This window comes from Triticum dicoccoides, chromosome 7A (genome assembly GCF_002162155.2).
Source record: "Triticum dicoccoides isolate Atlit2015 ecotype Zavitan chromosome 7A, WEW_v2.0, whole genome shotgun sequence".
NCBI classification, from domain to species: domain Eukaryota; kingdom Viridiplantae; phylum Streptophyta; class Magnoliopsida; order Poales; family Poaceae; genus Triticum; species Triticum dicoccoides.
The window spans coordinates 701,471,383-701,487,043 of NC_041392.1; the positions used below are offsets into that span (position 1 = coordinate 701,471,383).

General features: G+C 44.8%; 1 protein-coding gene and 1 non-coding gene across 3 annotated transcripts; both read left to right on the forward strand.

The window, feature by feature from the left end:
• The first annotated feature begins 2,619 nt into the window (after positions 1 to 2,619).
• Positions 2,620 to 2,692, forward strand: TRNAE-CUC. The gene has a single exon. It is a non-coding gene; the product is annotated as a tRNA-Glu (tRNA).
• An 8,002-nt stretch (positions 2,693 to 10,694) lies between these two features.
• Positions 10,695 to 13,461, forward strand: LOC119329495 (40S ribosomal protein S27). 2 transcript variants are annotated; one of them, XM_037602553.1, is made up of 6 exons: positions 10,695 to 10,780; positions 10,870 to 10,985; positions 11,282 to 11,310; positions 11,667 to 11,768; positions 12,387 to 12,415; positions 13,061 to 13,461. In XM_037602553.1, exons 1-6 carry the CDS (start codon positions 10,695 to 10,697, stop codon positions 13,185 to 13,187), a joined length of 489 nt encoding a protein of 162 aa, XP_037458450.1. In that variant the 3' UTR covers positions 13,188 to 13,461. The 2 variants fall into 2 exon arrangements, with proteins under 2 accessions (XP_037458450.1, XP_037458451.1); XM_037602554.1 differs by lacking the exons at positions 10,695 to 10,780; positions 10,870 to 10,985; positions 11,282 to 11,310 and adding an exon at positions 11,449 to 11,571.
• Positions 13,462 to 15,661: the final 2,200 nt, after the last annotated feature.

Below are 15,661 nucleotides of genomic sequence, written 5' to 3' on the forward strand. Positions count from 1 at the left end.
TTACGTAGTGAATCAATAGGAATGTAACTATTTAAATTCTAAACATAATTTAATTATGAAATGATCGTAAGATTACCTCGGGTGAAGAATAACTTATTCTGCACCTTGGATGATGAATAGTTACATTTCTATTGATTCACTACGTAAAATTTGACATAAAAAATAAAAATATAGGTCATAAGACAAGAAAATTTGTAGTTTATGTGTATTTTAGACTATGTTTTTACATTTGTAATTTTACATAACATAAAATATTTTTTACGGTGATTATATATTTTCTTACGGTCTCTTTTTACGTCGGAAATAAGACAAAACTTACGGAACGTAAAATTACGGTGCATTGATGGTAAAATAGAGGGGGGTGAAGAATAACTATTCCTCAACCAGGGTGATGAATAGCGCGACCCTATATGTGTGTGTGTGTGTGTGTGTGTGTGTGTGTGTGTGTGTGTGTGTGTGTTTCACATTGCTTAGATGATCGTAAACATATTTTGTTTTCCACGATCTCATAATGATGGTTTTGGACAATAAAAAAATCAAGAAAAAGCCTACTAAATAAAAGGTCTCCAATTCTTAAAGCGGAAAGAGGACAAATCTTTTTGAAACTAAAGATATATAAAATAGAGTGTGTGGTACCTCGCACAATTACAAGGGGCAATGGAAAATATATGTATTTTCTATGGTAAAATCTTGAGCGTTAATGCAAAACATTGGTAATAAGAGCTGGACCACCCTTTCAATACTACAAATATGCGCATGACAATTTCTGCTTCCCTCTATGAAGGGCCTATTTACTTTTTATGTTGAGTCATTCCATCCTTCTTTTAAAGCACCAACTATTAAGAGAGTGATTATCATTCTTAGTTTATATGTCTTTTGTAACATTAAGTAATATACAGTTGTGATGCTTTCAACTCCCGATTTGTATACTTAGTTGTATCTTGGATTGACTGATGTCTCGTGGATAATACGGGCATCGTTGACATTTATAGAAGACTTGTGAGATAGTGTGTTACCATATTATATTATGTTCAATTTGAACATGTTGGTACGTTGAGCTTTCGTATTATGGCTTTCCAATTGATTCAGGTCTTATCATAGGATGACCCTGCTCGTTAATTTTTTTTGTTATTCATTTGCTTACTCCAGCGGCTTCAGAAGAACAAACCTGCCGCCAATCTGCTAATGCTCCGGCGGCCAGACCCAACTATGGCGCAGATGTACACTCCTCCTTGGCCGCCTCCGGCTGCTGAAAATATACAATTTCACGAATTTGTGGAGAGAATTCTCAGTTTCTAAGCTAGTTGTTACTCCGGTATGGAGTTTTCGTCCCAACTCGGTCCCTTTTTTCATGTCATCATGCTACAAAGCATCACCATTTAGAGAGATCATTTTTTTTAAATGTGATAAATCATTATAGTCTCAATGCTGCATAAGAATTTCATATGAGAATCGAGACATACAAGATTATAGTATTCAAATTGTATTGAGATACTTTATCATGTTAATTTTGTTCCTTTTCAATTTCTAATCTGAAATTTCAATGATTTTTCAGTTGAAGTTGAGATGGAAGACAACTTATTTACTATATAATTTACAATTTAAGGTTTTCAATCCCTGCATCATTTAATCAACATTGTTTTGAAGAAAAGTAAGAAAAAAAAGTTCATCAAGCTTACATAACGTACACTTCAACATTCAAGTTGAGTTGCTTTGAGATAAATCAAGAGATGCTTGATTAATTTCTCCGGGGGTATAGGTCTGGACTGGCGACCTTTATTAGTTTTCTGGTCATTTATTTGGATATATAAAAGTTGTCACATAATTTGTGCGTTGTGTGAGAGTTTGTTCTATAAAAGTTGTGTGGGTTATTTTATTTCCAATATCTTTCTATAGTTGGCAACAAAGCGCTTGTCACATAATTAGTTTTCTGGTCATTTGTTTGGATATCTTTCTGGAAGTCCACACAACAAATCACATACATTTCTTCAGTAGTTTTAAGGTCTTAGGATGTTGTGTAGTTTGAGATATCTTTCTGCAGTGCTCAATGAAAGCAAAAGCCCTGCAATTGACGAATGATGAGCTGATGACTAGTTTGTTGTGGTATTTGAATATTTGATCAGTTGCGTACCTGCATATGCGGTATGGTTGCTCAACTGAGGGAGGCAGGCAGATTGCTGGAATTTTGCCCAAGATCAACACATCATGTGTTGGCTTGGATTCTCAGGATCCGCTTTGTCTGAATTTGGTACTCCCTCCGTTCCTAAATATTTGTCTTTCTAGAGATTTTAACAAGTGACTACATACGAAGCAAAATGAGTGAACCTACACTCTAAAATATGTCTACATACATCCGTATATTGTAACCATTTAAAATGTCTAGAAAGACAAATATTTGGAAACGGAGGGAGTACAATCCATGTGTTCGTGTGCATGGCAGAATCCAAATATGGAATGGATCAAATGTAGTTTGTTCTCGGTTTGGTGATGTTTTGTAGCCATGTCTGAAAAAAGCAAAGCTGCGATTCAGCTCTATCGTTCGTGCTGTTTTGTGTGTGGCGTACACGAACAGACCTGCCTCCCGAATAGATATGTTTTAGTATCTGCACCACCACTGATTCCGTCGTAGTCTAGGTGGTTAGGATACTCGGCTCTCACCCGAGAGACCCGGGTTCAAGTCCCGGCGACGGAACTTTTTGTTTTCTAAATTTTCCTTAAAGTTTTTCCTTCTTTTTTTTGCAAGCCGATGGCCAGTTTGTGTTGCCTTGAACCTGACGGTTGATGACTCCAAGATTTTGAACTGGGGCCGTGGATCAGCTTGTGCTACCGATCCACTGGGAGGCATTTGATCATTTGATCAGCGTAAGTATGTGTTGCCTGGACTCCGACCGGCTCCGCCATCTTCTTGTCTGATCCGGCGACCTCGCTTCGTGCTTCGACGCCGCCGAGGAAGACGAACGTGCCGTGGAGTGCCCTATCTGCTTCCACCTATGTACGCTTTATCATTGCACTCACTGATTGTCTGCTTCGGAGAGTTGGTCTTCTCCGTTGTGTTGTTCTCATGATTTTGCTGTCCTCCGACCATCGATTGATGCAGTTCTACCCGACTTTGGATCGTTCCAAGGGCTGCGGCAAATGGATCTGCACATGTGACCCGTTACAATTCCCCTTGATTTCTGTCCAGTTGTTTGCTCCAATTTGTACTGAAATTCTCCATTATTCTGCCCTGTTTCATTGTCCTGCAGAGTGCAGAGTGCTTCCTGCAGCTGATGCCGTCGAAGGCTTCAACGAGAAGTAAGCTTTCTCCCCGCAAAAAAGAAAAAAGAAAAAAAAGTAAGCTTTCTGCCCAGATATTCTTATCAACAGCACCATGCTACTTTGTAATTTCCAACAAGCCTTCTATTTTGAACTTCTTGCAGGAAGAAAAGAACGTTAATGAGGCTCTCTCGATGAGAATACATTCCAAGAACACCGGTGGACATATTCTACTACCATAGGAGTTGCAAGCCCGATTTTGCAGTGCTAAAAACTCCCTACCAACCGTTGGTTTTTCTAACCCTTCGAGAGAAATTTCAACGCTTCCACGATTGTACTTGAAATGATTCAGATATGATTTGTCTGTGTGATTTTTGGACAATGGAAAGAACCGTATCAGATATAGATGTATGCAGGACAGAGTAAATGCTAGTGCTGCATACTGAAACAAAAATTTATTGCGGTAATATGTTGGACTTCAATTGTATTATGAAAGCTGTTTAATCACTATGCGCATGTACAATATGCTTACTAAATTAGATTGCAGGACATTCAGTAATGCTACTATGTAAGTATTGAAGAACATTCAGTATGCTAATATGTACTATGCTTACATAGTACTCCTCCGGCCCACAATGTTAGACGTATTTGCAAGCTAAAACAGCTTGCAAAAACATCTTATGTTATGGAATAGAGGGAGTAGCATGCATCATTACATGCACGACAACTAGCTCTAGCACCGAAGGTGTCACATCCCTAGCTTCTGGCATTGCTCTAGGCTAGCTTCATGTGTGCATCATGTCTATATTTTTGAAACTTGAATTGAGGAATATTGGAAGCCTCAAAACCCTAAATAAAAGAGGGGCAAAAACCCTAGAAATCTCATTCATTGCTCCAAAAGGCTCTTCTTAAATGTTTGATAATTTTTGGTAAGGGTTCTGGTCCCAACCAAAATATTGAACATTTTTAAGGATTTATTTTTGGGACTTTGAATTTAATTCATTAGCTATTTGAATTTGAATTATATTCATATAATTAGAATATAATTTAAATATCCCTGAATTATTTTATAAGCTTTTGGAAAAGTCCATCTAGCAATATAAAAATATTCAGAGGAGTTTTGGCATTGTTTGAATTATTATTTTTAATTCAAACAGTGGCAAAAGAATTAAAAAAAAAACAGAACTGAAATAGAAATAAAAGAGAGACAGAGAAGGACTTACCTGGTGCCCACCCGTGCAGCCCACCAGCCGGCCCAGTTTCCCCCCCAGCCGGCCCAGCCCATCTCCACTCCCTTCTCCTGTCGTCTTCGTCCTCGGACAGAAGGACGAGCGTGTGGCCGCGGCGCGCACGCACGCGCCCGAGCCACCTCCTGCTTGCCGCCCCGCCCCGGATCGGCTGAGGATGCCACGACACCCCCCTGGAACCCCCTCGTCCGCTCCCTTGCCTCCCTGCTCTCTCCCTCTCACTCCCCTGCTCTTTTTCCCCTCATGGCCGAAGCCGCCATGGCCACTCCGATGAGCTACACCACGGCCACATCCACCCCCCCTCGCCCCCTCTCCGCATGCCTGAGCTCCGCCCTGACCCCGCGGAGCTACCCACCGACGCACGCGATCAGAGGAGGCCGAAAACGACCGGAGCGTCGTCGTCCTTATCTCTGGTGCCCGGAGATCGCCGCCGTCAATTCGCCGGCGCAGAAGCCTCCCCGAGCCCGCCGAGCTTCTCTTCCGACCCCATGTGAGCTCCTGCATCTTCCCTTATGCTCGCCCCCCTCTGTTTCTCTCCGCTAGCTCGATTCCGCCGGAGCCGAGAGCTCATCGCCGCCGGCCATGATGCCTCCGTCGTTTTAGCCACCACAGCCCGTGCCTGAGTGTGTCAACGCGTTCGGTGCCCTCCCAGGAGCACGCAGATCCCACCAGCCCCTCCTCCCATGCACCATAGCGCCATCTCCGCTGTTGCCCGAGCTCCGGCCGCCGCCGCGAGCTCGACTCCGGCGAGTACAGCGCACCCCGTCCGCTCCTTCCTGCTCCGTTGGATGCGGAAGAGCACGGGCTACGCCCCGGTGGTCTCCGCGAGTCCAGCCGCCGCCTGTAGCTCAAGTCCGGCGAGCTCCCGCCGCAGTTTTGGTCGTCGCCGGCCGAACTCCGGCGAAGTCGACGTGGCTTAGTTAATTAGTCACTAACCCCCACCTACTGACGCTGACAAGTGGGCCCCAGGGCTTAGTCAAAGCTAACCAGCCCGGGTCAACGCGGGATTAGTCCCTGTGTCACTGACGTGTGGACCCCACACGTCAGATTTGACCCGGGGCAGCCCTGTTGACTTGCTGATGCAAGCATGACGCAGTGCTGATGTCATAACTCATTTTCTGGATTTAACTTAATTCTGAAATTCCAGAAAATAACTAAAACTTCAATAAATCATAGAAAATTAACCGTAACTCCAAATTAAATAAATTATATATGAAAAATTATCAGAAAAATTCAAGGAATCCATCTGTACCATTTTCATGCATGTTAGAACAACTTATAGCTGCTGTTTAGCACAAATCAATTAAATGGCATTTGAATAATCACATATGGAGTTGAATTTGAATCTTATATTCAAACCAACTTCATTTAATCTGTTGCTAGTTGCATTAGCCCAAAACACATCCATTTTGCCATGTCATGATCATGCATCATATTGTGCATTGCATTGATCGTGTTTTTTTGTATTTGCCGGTAATTGTCCCCTCTCGATAGACGTGTACCGCCGATGTGATCGATGACACCGATGAAGAGCTATATTATCTTCAGAAGTGCCAGGCAAGCAAAACCCCCTTGTTCATTCCGATACAATCCTACTCTCTCGCTCCTGCTCTCTTTTACTGCATTAGGACAACATCGATTCATCTGTTACTTGCTGCGGTAGCTGAACCCCTTTATCCTTTGCATGACCTGTCATTGCCACAGTAAATAGATGAAACCCACTAGCATGAGTAGGAGTTGTTTGAGCCCTGATGTGCCTACTCATTCATGCTTGTTTGTCATGCCTGCTACTGCTTAGAGTTGAGTCAGGTCTGATTCATCGGGGATGAATCAGAGGTGTGTGAACATGTCCTACGGTGTGTGAGCTAAGCGTGTGAACACGATTTGGTAAAGGTAGCGGTGAGAGGCCATGTAGGAGTACATGGTGGGTTGTCTCATTGCAGCCGTCCTCAGGAACTGAGTTCTGTGTTTGTGATCCATGATTCAGCTACTACCACGCATTGGGCCCGAAACCAATGGACCCTCTCGGCTTCTTGATCACCCTTGTCCTCTGTCCAGGAGTTGCAAGTAGTTTCTGGTGTTTGTAGTATGCTGGAGGCCGTGCGCAGCGCTGACCGTAGGGGTGGGCTGTGATGCGGTAGGCACGTGGCCGGGTAAACCGGGCGCCTGTTTGGTGTCACGGAACCCTGTTCACATCGTTTGGGGCTGTGAGCGAAACTCCGGCCGGATCTCCTCATGGATGGAACCCGAATAGGCGATAAACCTGGACTAGAGACTTGAGTGTTTAGGCAGGCCGTGGCCGACACCCACGTTGGGCTTCCGCTTGAAGGTTGCCGAGTACATGTCGTGTAAACGGCGGTAAGTGGTGAGAGCGTGTGTGAAGAAGTACACCCCTGCAGGGTTAACCTAATCTATTCGAATAGCCGTGTCCGCGGAAAAGGACTTCTGGGTTGCTTATATCAGTTCATAGACAAGTGAAAGTGGATACTCTAAAATACGCAAGATAAGCGTGAGTGCTATGGATGGCGTTCTCGTAGGGAGACGGAAGCGGATCCATAGTGGTGTATTGATATGGTGAATATGTGGACTCGTGTGCGCCACCTCAAAAGAGTTACTCGCAGTCGTAGTTCAGGATAGCCACCGAGTCAAAGCTGGCTTGCTGCAGTTAAACCCCACCATCCCTTTGTTGATAATGATGCATGTGTAGATAGATCTGATGTAAGTCTTGCTGGGTACATTTGTACTCACGTTTGCCTATTTTATGTTTTTGCAGAGAGACTTCAGTCTCACTAGTATTTCCGCGTGGTCTTCGACGTTTAGCTTGTTACCTCAGCTACGATCTTGTGCCTCGGCAGGATTTGGTAGATAGTCAGGCTTCTCAGCCTTTTTCATTTATAGATGTCTGTACTCAGACATGATAGCTTCCGCTTGTGCTTGATTTGTATGCTCTGAATGTTGGGTCATGAGACCCAGGTTTGTAATATCTCGCTCCTCGGAGCCTATTGAATAGATTACTTGAGTCATAGAGTCATGTTGTGATGCCATGTTGTATTTGCACATATCGAGCATATTGTGTGTATGTTATTGAAATGCTTGGTATGTGTGGGATCTGACCATCTAGTTGTTTATCTTTAGTAGCCTCTCTTACGGGGAAATGTCTCCTAGTGTTTCCACTGAGCCATGGTAGCTTGCTACTGCTCCGGAACACTTAGGCTGGCCGGCATGTGTCCTTCTTCGTTCCTGTGTCTGTCCCTTCGGGGAAATGTCACGCGGTGAATACCGGAGTCCTGTTAGTCCGCTACAGCCCGGTTCACCGGAGTCCTGCTAGCCCAGTGCTACAGCCTGGATTCACTCGCTGATGACCGACACGTTCGATGCTGGGTCATGGATGCCTGTCCCTGTAAGTCTGTGCCGCTTTGGGTTTACGACTAGCCATGTCAGCCCGGGCTCCTTATCATATGGATGCTAGCGACACTGTCATATACGTGTGCCAAAAGGCGCAAACGGTCCCGGGCAAAGGTAAGGCGACACCCGTGGGAATACCGTGCGTGAGGCCGCAAAGTGATATGAGGTGTTACATGCTAGATCGATGTGGCATTGAGTCGGGGTCCTGACAGAAGGATATTTATCTCCCAAAACATGCATCATTACATGTTTCTAAAATTGTCCAAATTCACACTGAAATACCAACAAAAACCTTATTTCTAGCTCTAGCAACAAAAGTGTCGACAGATCAAGTTTGATAAGATGCGCTCTCGTTTCTTTTGCACAGAAATACCACATGGTTCGATGAACGACTATCTGCTCCCCCAATCAGCTATCGGCAAGGACAATGTGTACCATGCATCCCGCTTTACTACGCTATTGCACGTATCTTTCAACTGTTGATTTGCTATGATATTCATGTCTTCTAAGTCCTTGTGAGAGCCTTCACCGTGTCTTTGGTCTTGCCATCTATGTTTAATAAAGTCCCAAATGAGCTCGTACAAATGTTCTTTTCAATGTGCATGACATCAAGATTGTGTGGCAATTTCAGTTCCTTCCAGTATGGTAGCCCAACACAAGATGCTCATCTTGGGGGAAAAATTCCCTGGCATGGCCTTTGAAGTTTGAAGATGTCCTTCTTTTCTTATTTCCAGGATGTTTTCCATGCTTGAAGCCCTAGAGATTATCTGGTGGTTGTTTTCGCGATAACACTTTCTCATTCTTGCCATTGAAGGCCTTACTTCTGTGCCACCTATGACGAATAGGCAAGTACCTCATGTGAGCTAAGAAACCAATTCTACTTCGAAGTGCTTGTGAATAGGTTCCAACCCTAGATCTCTCAACATCTTCTTCGCTTTGTAATAGTAAGTGGCTAGAAGTGAGTCACCGGTTGGCAAAACCTTATTATGAAGCTTGAGTAACATGTCAAATGATTTTTTTGCCCCAATGATTAAGATCTTCGAGGTGTGCCAACTTAAAAAAAAGGATAGTACCGAGTGAGCCCTGAAGCAAAGGTACAACTTACGTCTTACACTTTTTCGCAAGCGATCAAATCTGGTTGATGCCTCATTGGACTTCAAAATGCTACCTCCAACAACATTTTGGTTTTCTTGCTCATCACCCCAATTGTGGCAATGTGGATGTCTCCTAGCGGATCTTGGACCATATCAAATCCATAAAAATCATCAAGATCTTTCTCGTCTCCAAGAGGCTCATAAACTTGGTCTTCATCATTGCTAACTTGTTCTCCATGGAACACCCATTTTGTGTATGAAGTTTGCATACCATACAACAACAAATGGGTTGGAACTTGACTAACACTCTTCTTACGTATATCCATACAATTATGACAAGGGCAAAGCATCGTACCATTGCTAATTTATGTTGAGAAGAAAAATCAATAAATGCATTCGCCCATGCGCTTGAAAACCTATCAGGCAACCTCATCCAACTCCTATCCATAATTTATCTGCACAAGTACTCTACAAGTGAACTAAAATGGAACTACAAGTACAAAATAGGAGTTACCGGACGAGAGGAAGGGCCTTGTGGGATCCAAGGATTACACCATGTTTTTTTATCGAGGTACCATCTCCCATCCTCCATGTAATACCCTTTTCAACAATTTCAAGACTTCTTGGGAACTACAGCTAGATCTAAATAATTTGTGAAGAAGAGGAGATGGGAAATTGATGGAGGAGCCAAGATAGATTTCCTCAATGAAGGGTTTTATTCCCTTCCACGGATGGCGCGCGTCATGAAGGCAGCGAGTCGGAAACGACCGACATGAGTTACATGAATTTTGGACCAATGCAGGACCATTGCTTCATGATTCTGACCATGAGGGCCCACTACTAAATCTCACACTGACCATCGCGGTCCACCACACGAGGAAACGCCAAATCGCTCCTAGCTCTCTATTTTCCGGGAGCTTAGAGTTTGTAGGGATACATACGTGTATCGTTCCACCGCAGATCATATGGTTTGCTTTGATTTGCAGTGAAGCAGGGTTGGAAAAAGCGGTAGGCGTAAGCGACGCGGTTGGCCTTCGCCTAGTGCCTAGGCGGTGCCTAAGCGCCCTAGGCGCGGCCTAGGCGGTAATATAGTTTTTACTCATAGTGTATTTGTGATTATTATATGGGTGTTGATATTAGTTTAGGGCATATAAATAAGTTAACTACCGTCTACTGCCATTGGAATATAACTCGTTTGGCATATTAGTGTAGTATGTGGCATGATTTCTTGCTTGGGTAGGCAATTCCTTGCTTGTCCTGCCTAGACCTCCATTTATGCCCTAGGTGAGGCGTTTGGCTATTGCCTAGCGTCTAGGCGTGCCTAAGCGCCTCCTAGGCACTGCCTTTTCCAACAGAGCAGTGAAGGCAGCGAAGCGTTTTCCTCTTGGTGTGTGGCGACTGGAAGCCTAGTCGCTGCTAGGAGAGACCAGCCTTCGGGCGCCGTCCTCCGATGGCTCCCCTCCATCGACGACATCTCGGTTGTCAATGGTGAGGGGGAGTCGTTGGATCCCGCGCATGCGGATTGGGCTCTATGTTTTAGGGCCTTAGTAGCTTTGGTTTTGGGTAGTTCAACATCTTGGCTTTGGCGGCAGCGCTGAACAAAGAAGCTCCAATTCATCCCTTGACGAGGCGATCAACTCTATGGTCGGTGATGGATTTGGGAACTAGCATGTTCAAGTGGGGAAGCGTGGCGATGGCGACATCCTTGTCATGGACTTGTGTCCTCGAGCTCCGCCGTTGTGACGACGTCTGCTCCAGCGCCGACGTGAAGCTTGGGAGGTAGTCCAGGTGCGGATGCATATAGTAGTCAACATCAATGACATCCGGAGGACAGATCGTGTGTTGGGTTTGTGGTTGGTGGCTGGCAGGTATCGTTTCCTCCTCCAGCATCTTAGTCATGCGGGGGTGTTAGATCTGGAGTTTGATGACGTGTTGAAAGTGCTGCCCCTATCTGATTCGTTCAATAACAATGGTTTCGTCTTTGGTGAGTCACCATGGAGGCTCGCAAGCCTGCATATCAGCCATGAAGCCGTGTCAAACTTGGGAAAAGGAGGTGATCCATCATTTTTCCCTTAGTGGGCATTGTGGTGGTGCCGAGGCAGGTGACGAGCATTGGTGTCAAACTTGGGAGATTCTTCGGCCTTGATTTTATTTTATTTCCCTTTTTGACTGATGTTTTTTTTTTGTGTAAAGACTAGCGGTCTGTTGTCTTTTGAGTTTTTTCATGTCGGTGTCTACATGATTTGTACTATGATATTTATTTTCATATATATTTTTGAGACACCTATTACCATGCAAAGAAAAAAAAGGTACGATTTGGTTTGGTCTTTTTAGGGAGTTTGGTTTGATTTTGTAGTGAACGCTGCTGCCGCACCGGCCCATAGGCACAATAGGAGGACAAGGCCCATTAGATCGATCGGACGGTCGAGATCCCCTCACCCTCGCCTATAAACGCTACCTCAACCCTAACCTATTCCAGTTTCTCCATCCCCTCGCAGCCGCCGCCTCCTCGGATCGTCCCTGCCGGAGAGACGCCAGAGAGCGCCAGCAAACCCTAACCTCCGACGATGGTGCGCCGCCCGACCCATCTCCATGCCTTCCCTCGCTTGGTTCTTCTTTGGATTTACTCACGGTTCCTGATTCTTGTGTGGTGGCGGTGGCGCAGGTGCTCCAGAACGACATCGACCTGCTCAACCCGCCGGCGGAGCTCGAGAAGCTCAAGCACAAGAAGAAGCGCCTCGTGCAGTCCCCCAACTCCTTCTTCATGGTAAATGAATCCCCCTTCCCCGTAAAATCTCCTCCTTTACGGTACCATTCTCAGCGGTGTTTGTTTAGATTGTTCCGTAATTAGATGACGGCGGTATCAGATCCCATCCTATCCAAACGCGATTCCGCTAGACGTGCGACGTAATTATTCATCCGATTTGAAATTTTGCTTCGGTAGGCTGTTGGTGTAGCTGAGTAATGGTGTCTGTTACCACAGGTTTGTGGTAGATTACGCAGCTGGTCGTGATTATCTTTGATGCATTCGTTGTTAGTCCTATGTACCCTTGCATGTATGTCAACCTGTATTGCACATGTTCTAGGTATCCAAAAATCTCTATGCTAGTACCAATGTGTGAGTGAACGCTATAGTGCTGTTCTGGTCTGAGTTGTTTCTGTGGATCCATCGAATCATATCTCCTACTGGACACTCCCGTGTAACATAGTGCCGCCATGTTCCTTTTATCGTGTATAAGCTGCTGATTATCTTGCCTATATCACAACACTAATGGTTAAAATGTGGCTGCAATAGGTTGTGTGCATTTGTCATGCTTAAGTTTGGCATTGTTGTTCTTTTGTTTGGATTATTGTGGTTCTAATGGCTATGTGTTAACTTCTGCAGGACGTCAAGTGCCAGGGCTGCTTCAACATGTAATTTTTCTAAACCTTTTCTCTTCATTGCAAGTAAATAGTTTCACTAGGTTCATTTGCTACTGATTAGCCTTGGATGTTCGTTTGATTACAAGACATTGTCATGCTTTAAAACGTTCTTGCTATTTTTGTAGTTTAACTGTTAACGTTAGTTGGCTGCCAAGTACATGCTCATAGTTTATTTCACTGCTTTGTGTTTTCTACTTCAGTACTGCTTTCTTTGACTGCACATGCTTTATAGGTTAATATTAAAAGCATGGCAGATGCATTTTTTAACATAATTTTGCGTGTTCTGCATTGGGCTTCATGATGATACTGCAGTACACCCTAGTTGTATGTACCAGCCTTGTAACACGCCAGTTCAAACACAATCCTTGTAAATCACTGCGTTCCTAATACTGTAATTGTTCCTCAATTATCTTGTATCATCAGCCTCCAATGCCATTTTAAGTTTCTTTTCAAGTACTTTACTATGCAATACATTAATACACAACATATCAATCATTTCTCATCTCATTTGGATCAGTGAGTCTACTTGCCGTGATTTACTTTTTTCCTTTTATGTTTGTTGATCATAATTTACTTTAACATGCCTTCCTTTTATTTTATGATTGATTGCTGAATCACTCTCTTCTGTGATTGCAGCACTACTGTGTTCAGCCACTCCCAGACTGTGGTGGTGTGCCCTGGCTGCCAAACAGTGCTCTGCCAGCCAACGGGCGGCAAGGCCAGGCTAACCGAAGGTTGCTCCTTCCGCCGCAAGGGCGACTAAACATCCAAAGGCTATCTAAAAAAGCCAGCCGTTGTTGAACTTTGAGTTATTCCAGGGTGTTAGTCTGAAGATTTTGCAATGTGGGCAAATTGAACCCATCTTTGGTAATGTGCTATCTAGCTTGAGTATTATTATGATGACCACTGTACTATGTTATGTTTGGGTTGTGAGATCAGACTAGTAGTACCTGCCTGGCAATATGGTTGTCTTTGATGAATTGTTATTCCTTCTGATGTTGCTTGCCGTCTCTGGTATATGACTCTTGAATCGTTTATTGCTTGCATTTGCAGATTTGCTGTTGCTGTCTGTTAAACATTGTTTGTTGCCCACTTCTCTCTCCTCTCTACAATGGTAGTGCACCTGATGCCTCCCGTGGCTGCCTTGCTGCTGCTTGCCGTCTTCTTGTTGACGAATGATCGATCGTAGGGTCATCTGTGGTCATAGATACCGTATGCCAAAAAGATTGAACAAACTGGATGGATTTCATGCAAACCGGACCTAATTTGCAGAAGTTTGCCATCCAACTGTATGCCCAAAACTTCAGCTTTTATTTTGAATGAGAATCGAACAAACCAGATGAATTGCACGCAAAGCGAATGAATTACTAATTCATGTGACATTACATTAAAGGACAGTGCTAACTTCCAGTCATCAAAGAATGTTTTAATCTTCCAGTCCCGGTTTAAAGTTAACACCATTTTTGCATGTAAAGTTATCAGATGTGCAATACGAAAGTTATCATGCTATTCACAACAATAGTCATCAAAGAATGTTTTAACAACTATTTAGGGTCAAAGTTACCAGATGTGAATACTTAGGTTTGATTCTCACTGACTGCAGTAATTTTTGTTCATTTAAAAAATCTGTGAAAAATATGCAAGAACATATGAGATTCAGGCCTTAATTTTTCTCGAAAAATCACTCGAGGTCAGCGGCACCTCGATCCATATGGAATGGAAGCAGAATCCGCCTTTACAAATGTACATAATCAACTTAACTACTAATCAAACACAACAACTACAGAGACCAGATGGTTACTGCATTGCGTTGTCACTCGTGAGGTTGAGGCATCGAATCCATCTTCAGTTATTTCGTTCGGATCTAACCCTATGTGACGAACATTCGGAAGTAATTCGTCTCAACTAGTATCGATACTACCCTAAAAAAACTAAACTAGTATCAATACTAAGCAATATTTGTCAAAAAATCTTCAGTTATTTCGTTCGGATCTAGCCCTATGTGACGAACATTCGGAAGTAATTCGTCTCAACTAGTATCGATACTACCCTGAAAAAACTAAACTAGTATCAATACTAAGCAATATTTGTCAAAAAAAACTCATAGTAATGTTTTAGTAGGAGCGACGAGTAATTACCAACGAGATTAGACCAATATACGTACTCGCCCCCTATACTTGAATTCTGGCTCCGCCACTGCATGCACACACGGCCGTCTAGGTAAGATTGATGTCCTCGACTTCTGCTCGAAAGCTTCTGCAAGCCACCGAATCGTCCCTTTAATCAGGTTAGTGTGCTTCGCAACTCAACCACAATGCCAAAGTCCCTGCTGCCCGTGATTCGTCAGCCTTCCTTTGAGAAGCGCCGTCAGCGCTTCCATCTGAGGATCCGGCCAGCGCCCATCTCCTTCCACCAGCGCCCGCTTCCTTCCACCCGAGGATCCCGCCAGCACCCGTCTCCTTCCGCCAATGCTCGCCTCCTTCCTGGTCTGACCAGAGGATCCCGCCAGCGCCTGCTAGTGCTTGCCTCCTTCCGCCTCGTTGTCAGATCCTTGGCCGCGTGGAGATAAGCGGTAGGAGTGTGACAGCGGTGAGAGATGATGGGAGGGTGGAGCGAGGTGAGAGATGAGACGAGAGGCAGGAGTGCTTGGTCGAGGGAGAGAAGGCAGAGTCTGGGAGATGGGCGCGCGACGAGCGGGAGGACGGCGGCGATGCCATGGAGCGGTTTGCGGCACGGGCGGAGAGCCAGCGAAGCGTTATCTTTCACTAGGCGGTGGCAAAACAGTTTTAATATCAGCAAAGAGCGCGATGGTCGTACGATCTAGAGCGGGCGACATCCAGAGCGTTCGGATCTGAAACGAAAATCCTGCCGACAGGAAAATAGCTTTTCCCTACATTAAAACCGTACAAGTTCAACTAAAATTTAAAAAAACCTAGAAAAAACCATGCGAGTGACCAGACAGTAACCTTGTACCCATGCCCGCTCTAGTCCTCGGCCGCCTACTGCTCGTGTGGCGGCTTCCTTTGCCGCCACACGCTTGCCCGCAAACGCCACACTGGCTAGGCGGCCCTGCGCCACGCAAATGTCTCTGTGGACTGTGAGGACCCAGTTCGGTGCTGCGCGTCGCATCGCTCCTGTCGCTCCTCCGTCATGGTGATATGCAGCCGCCACCACGGATGAGCAGGGCGGAGACAGGGGGACGAGGCAGGGGCCAAGTTCAACTAAAATTTAAAGAAA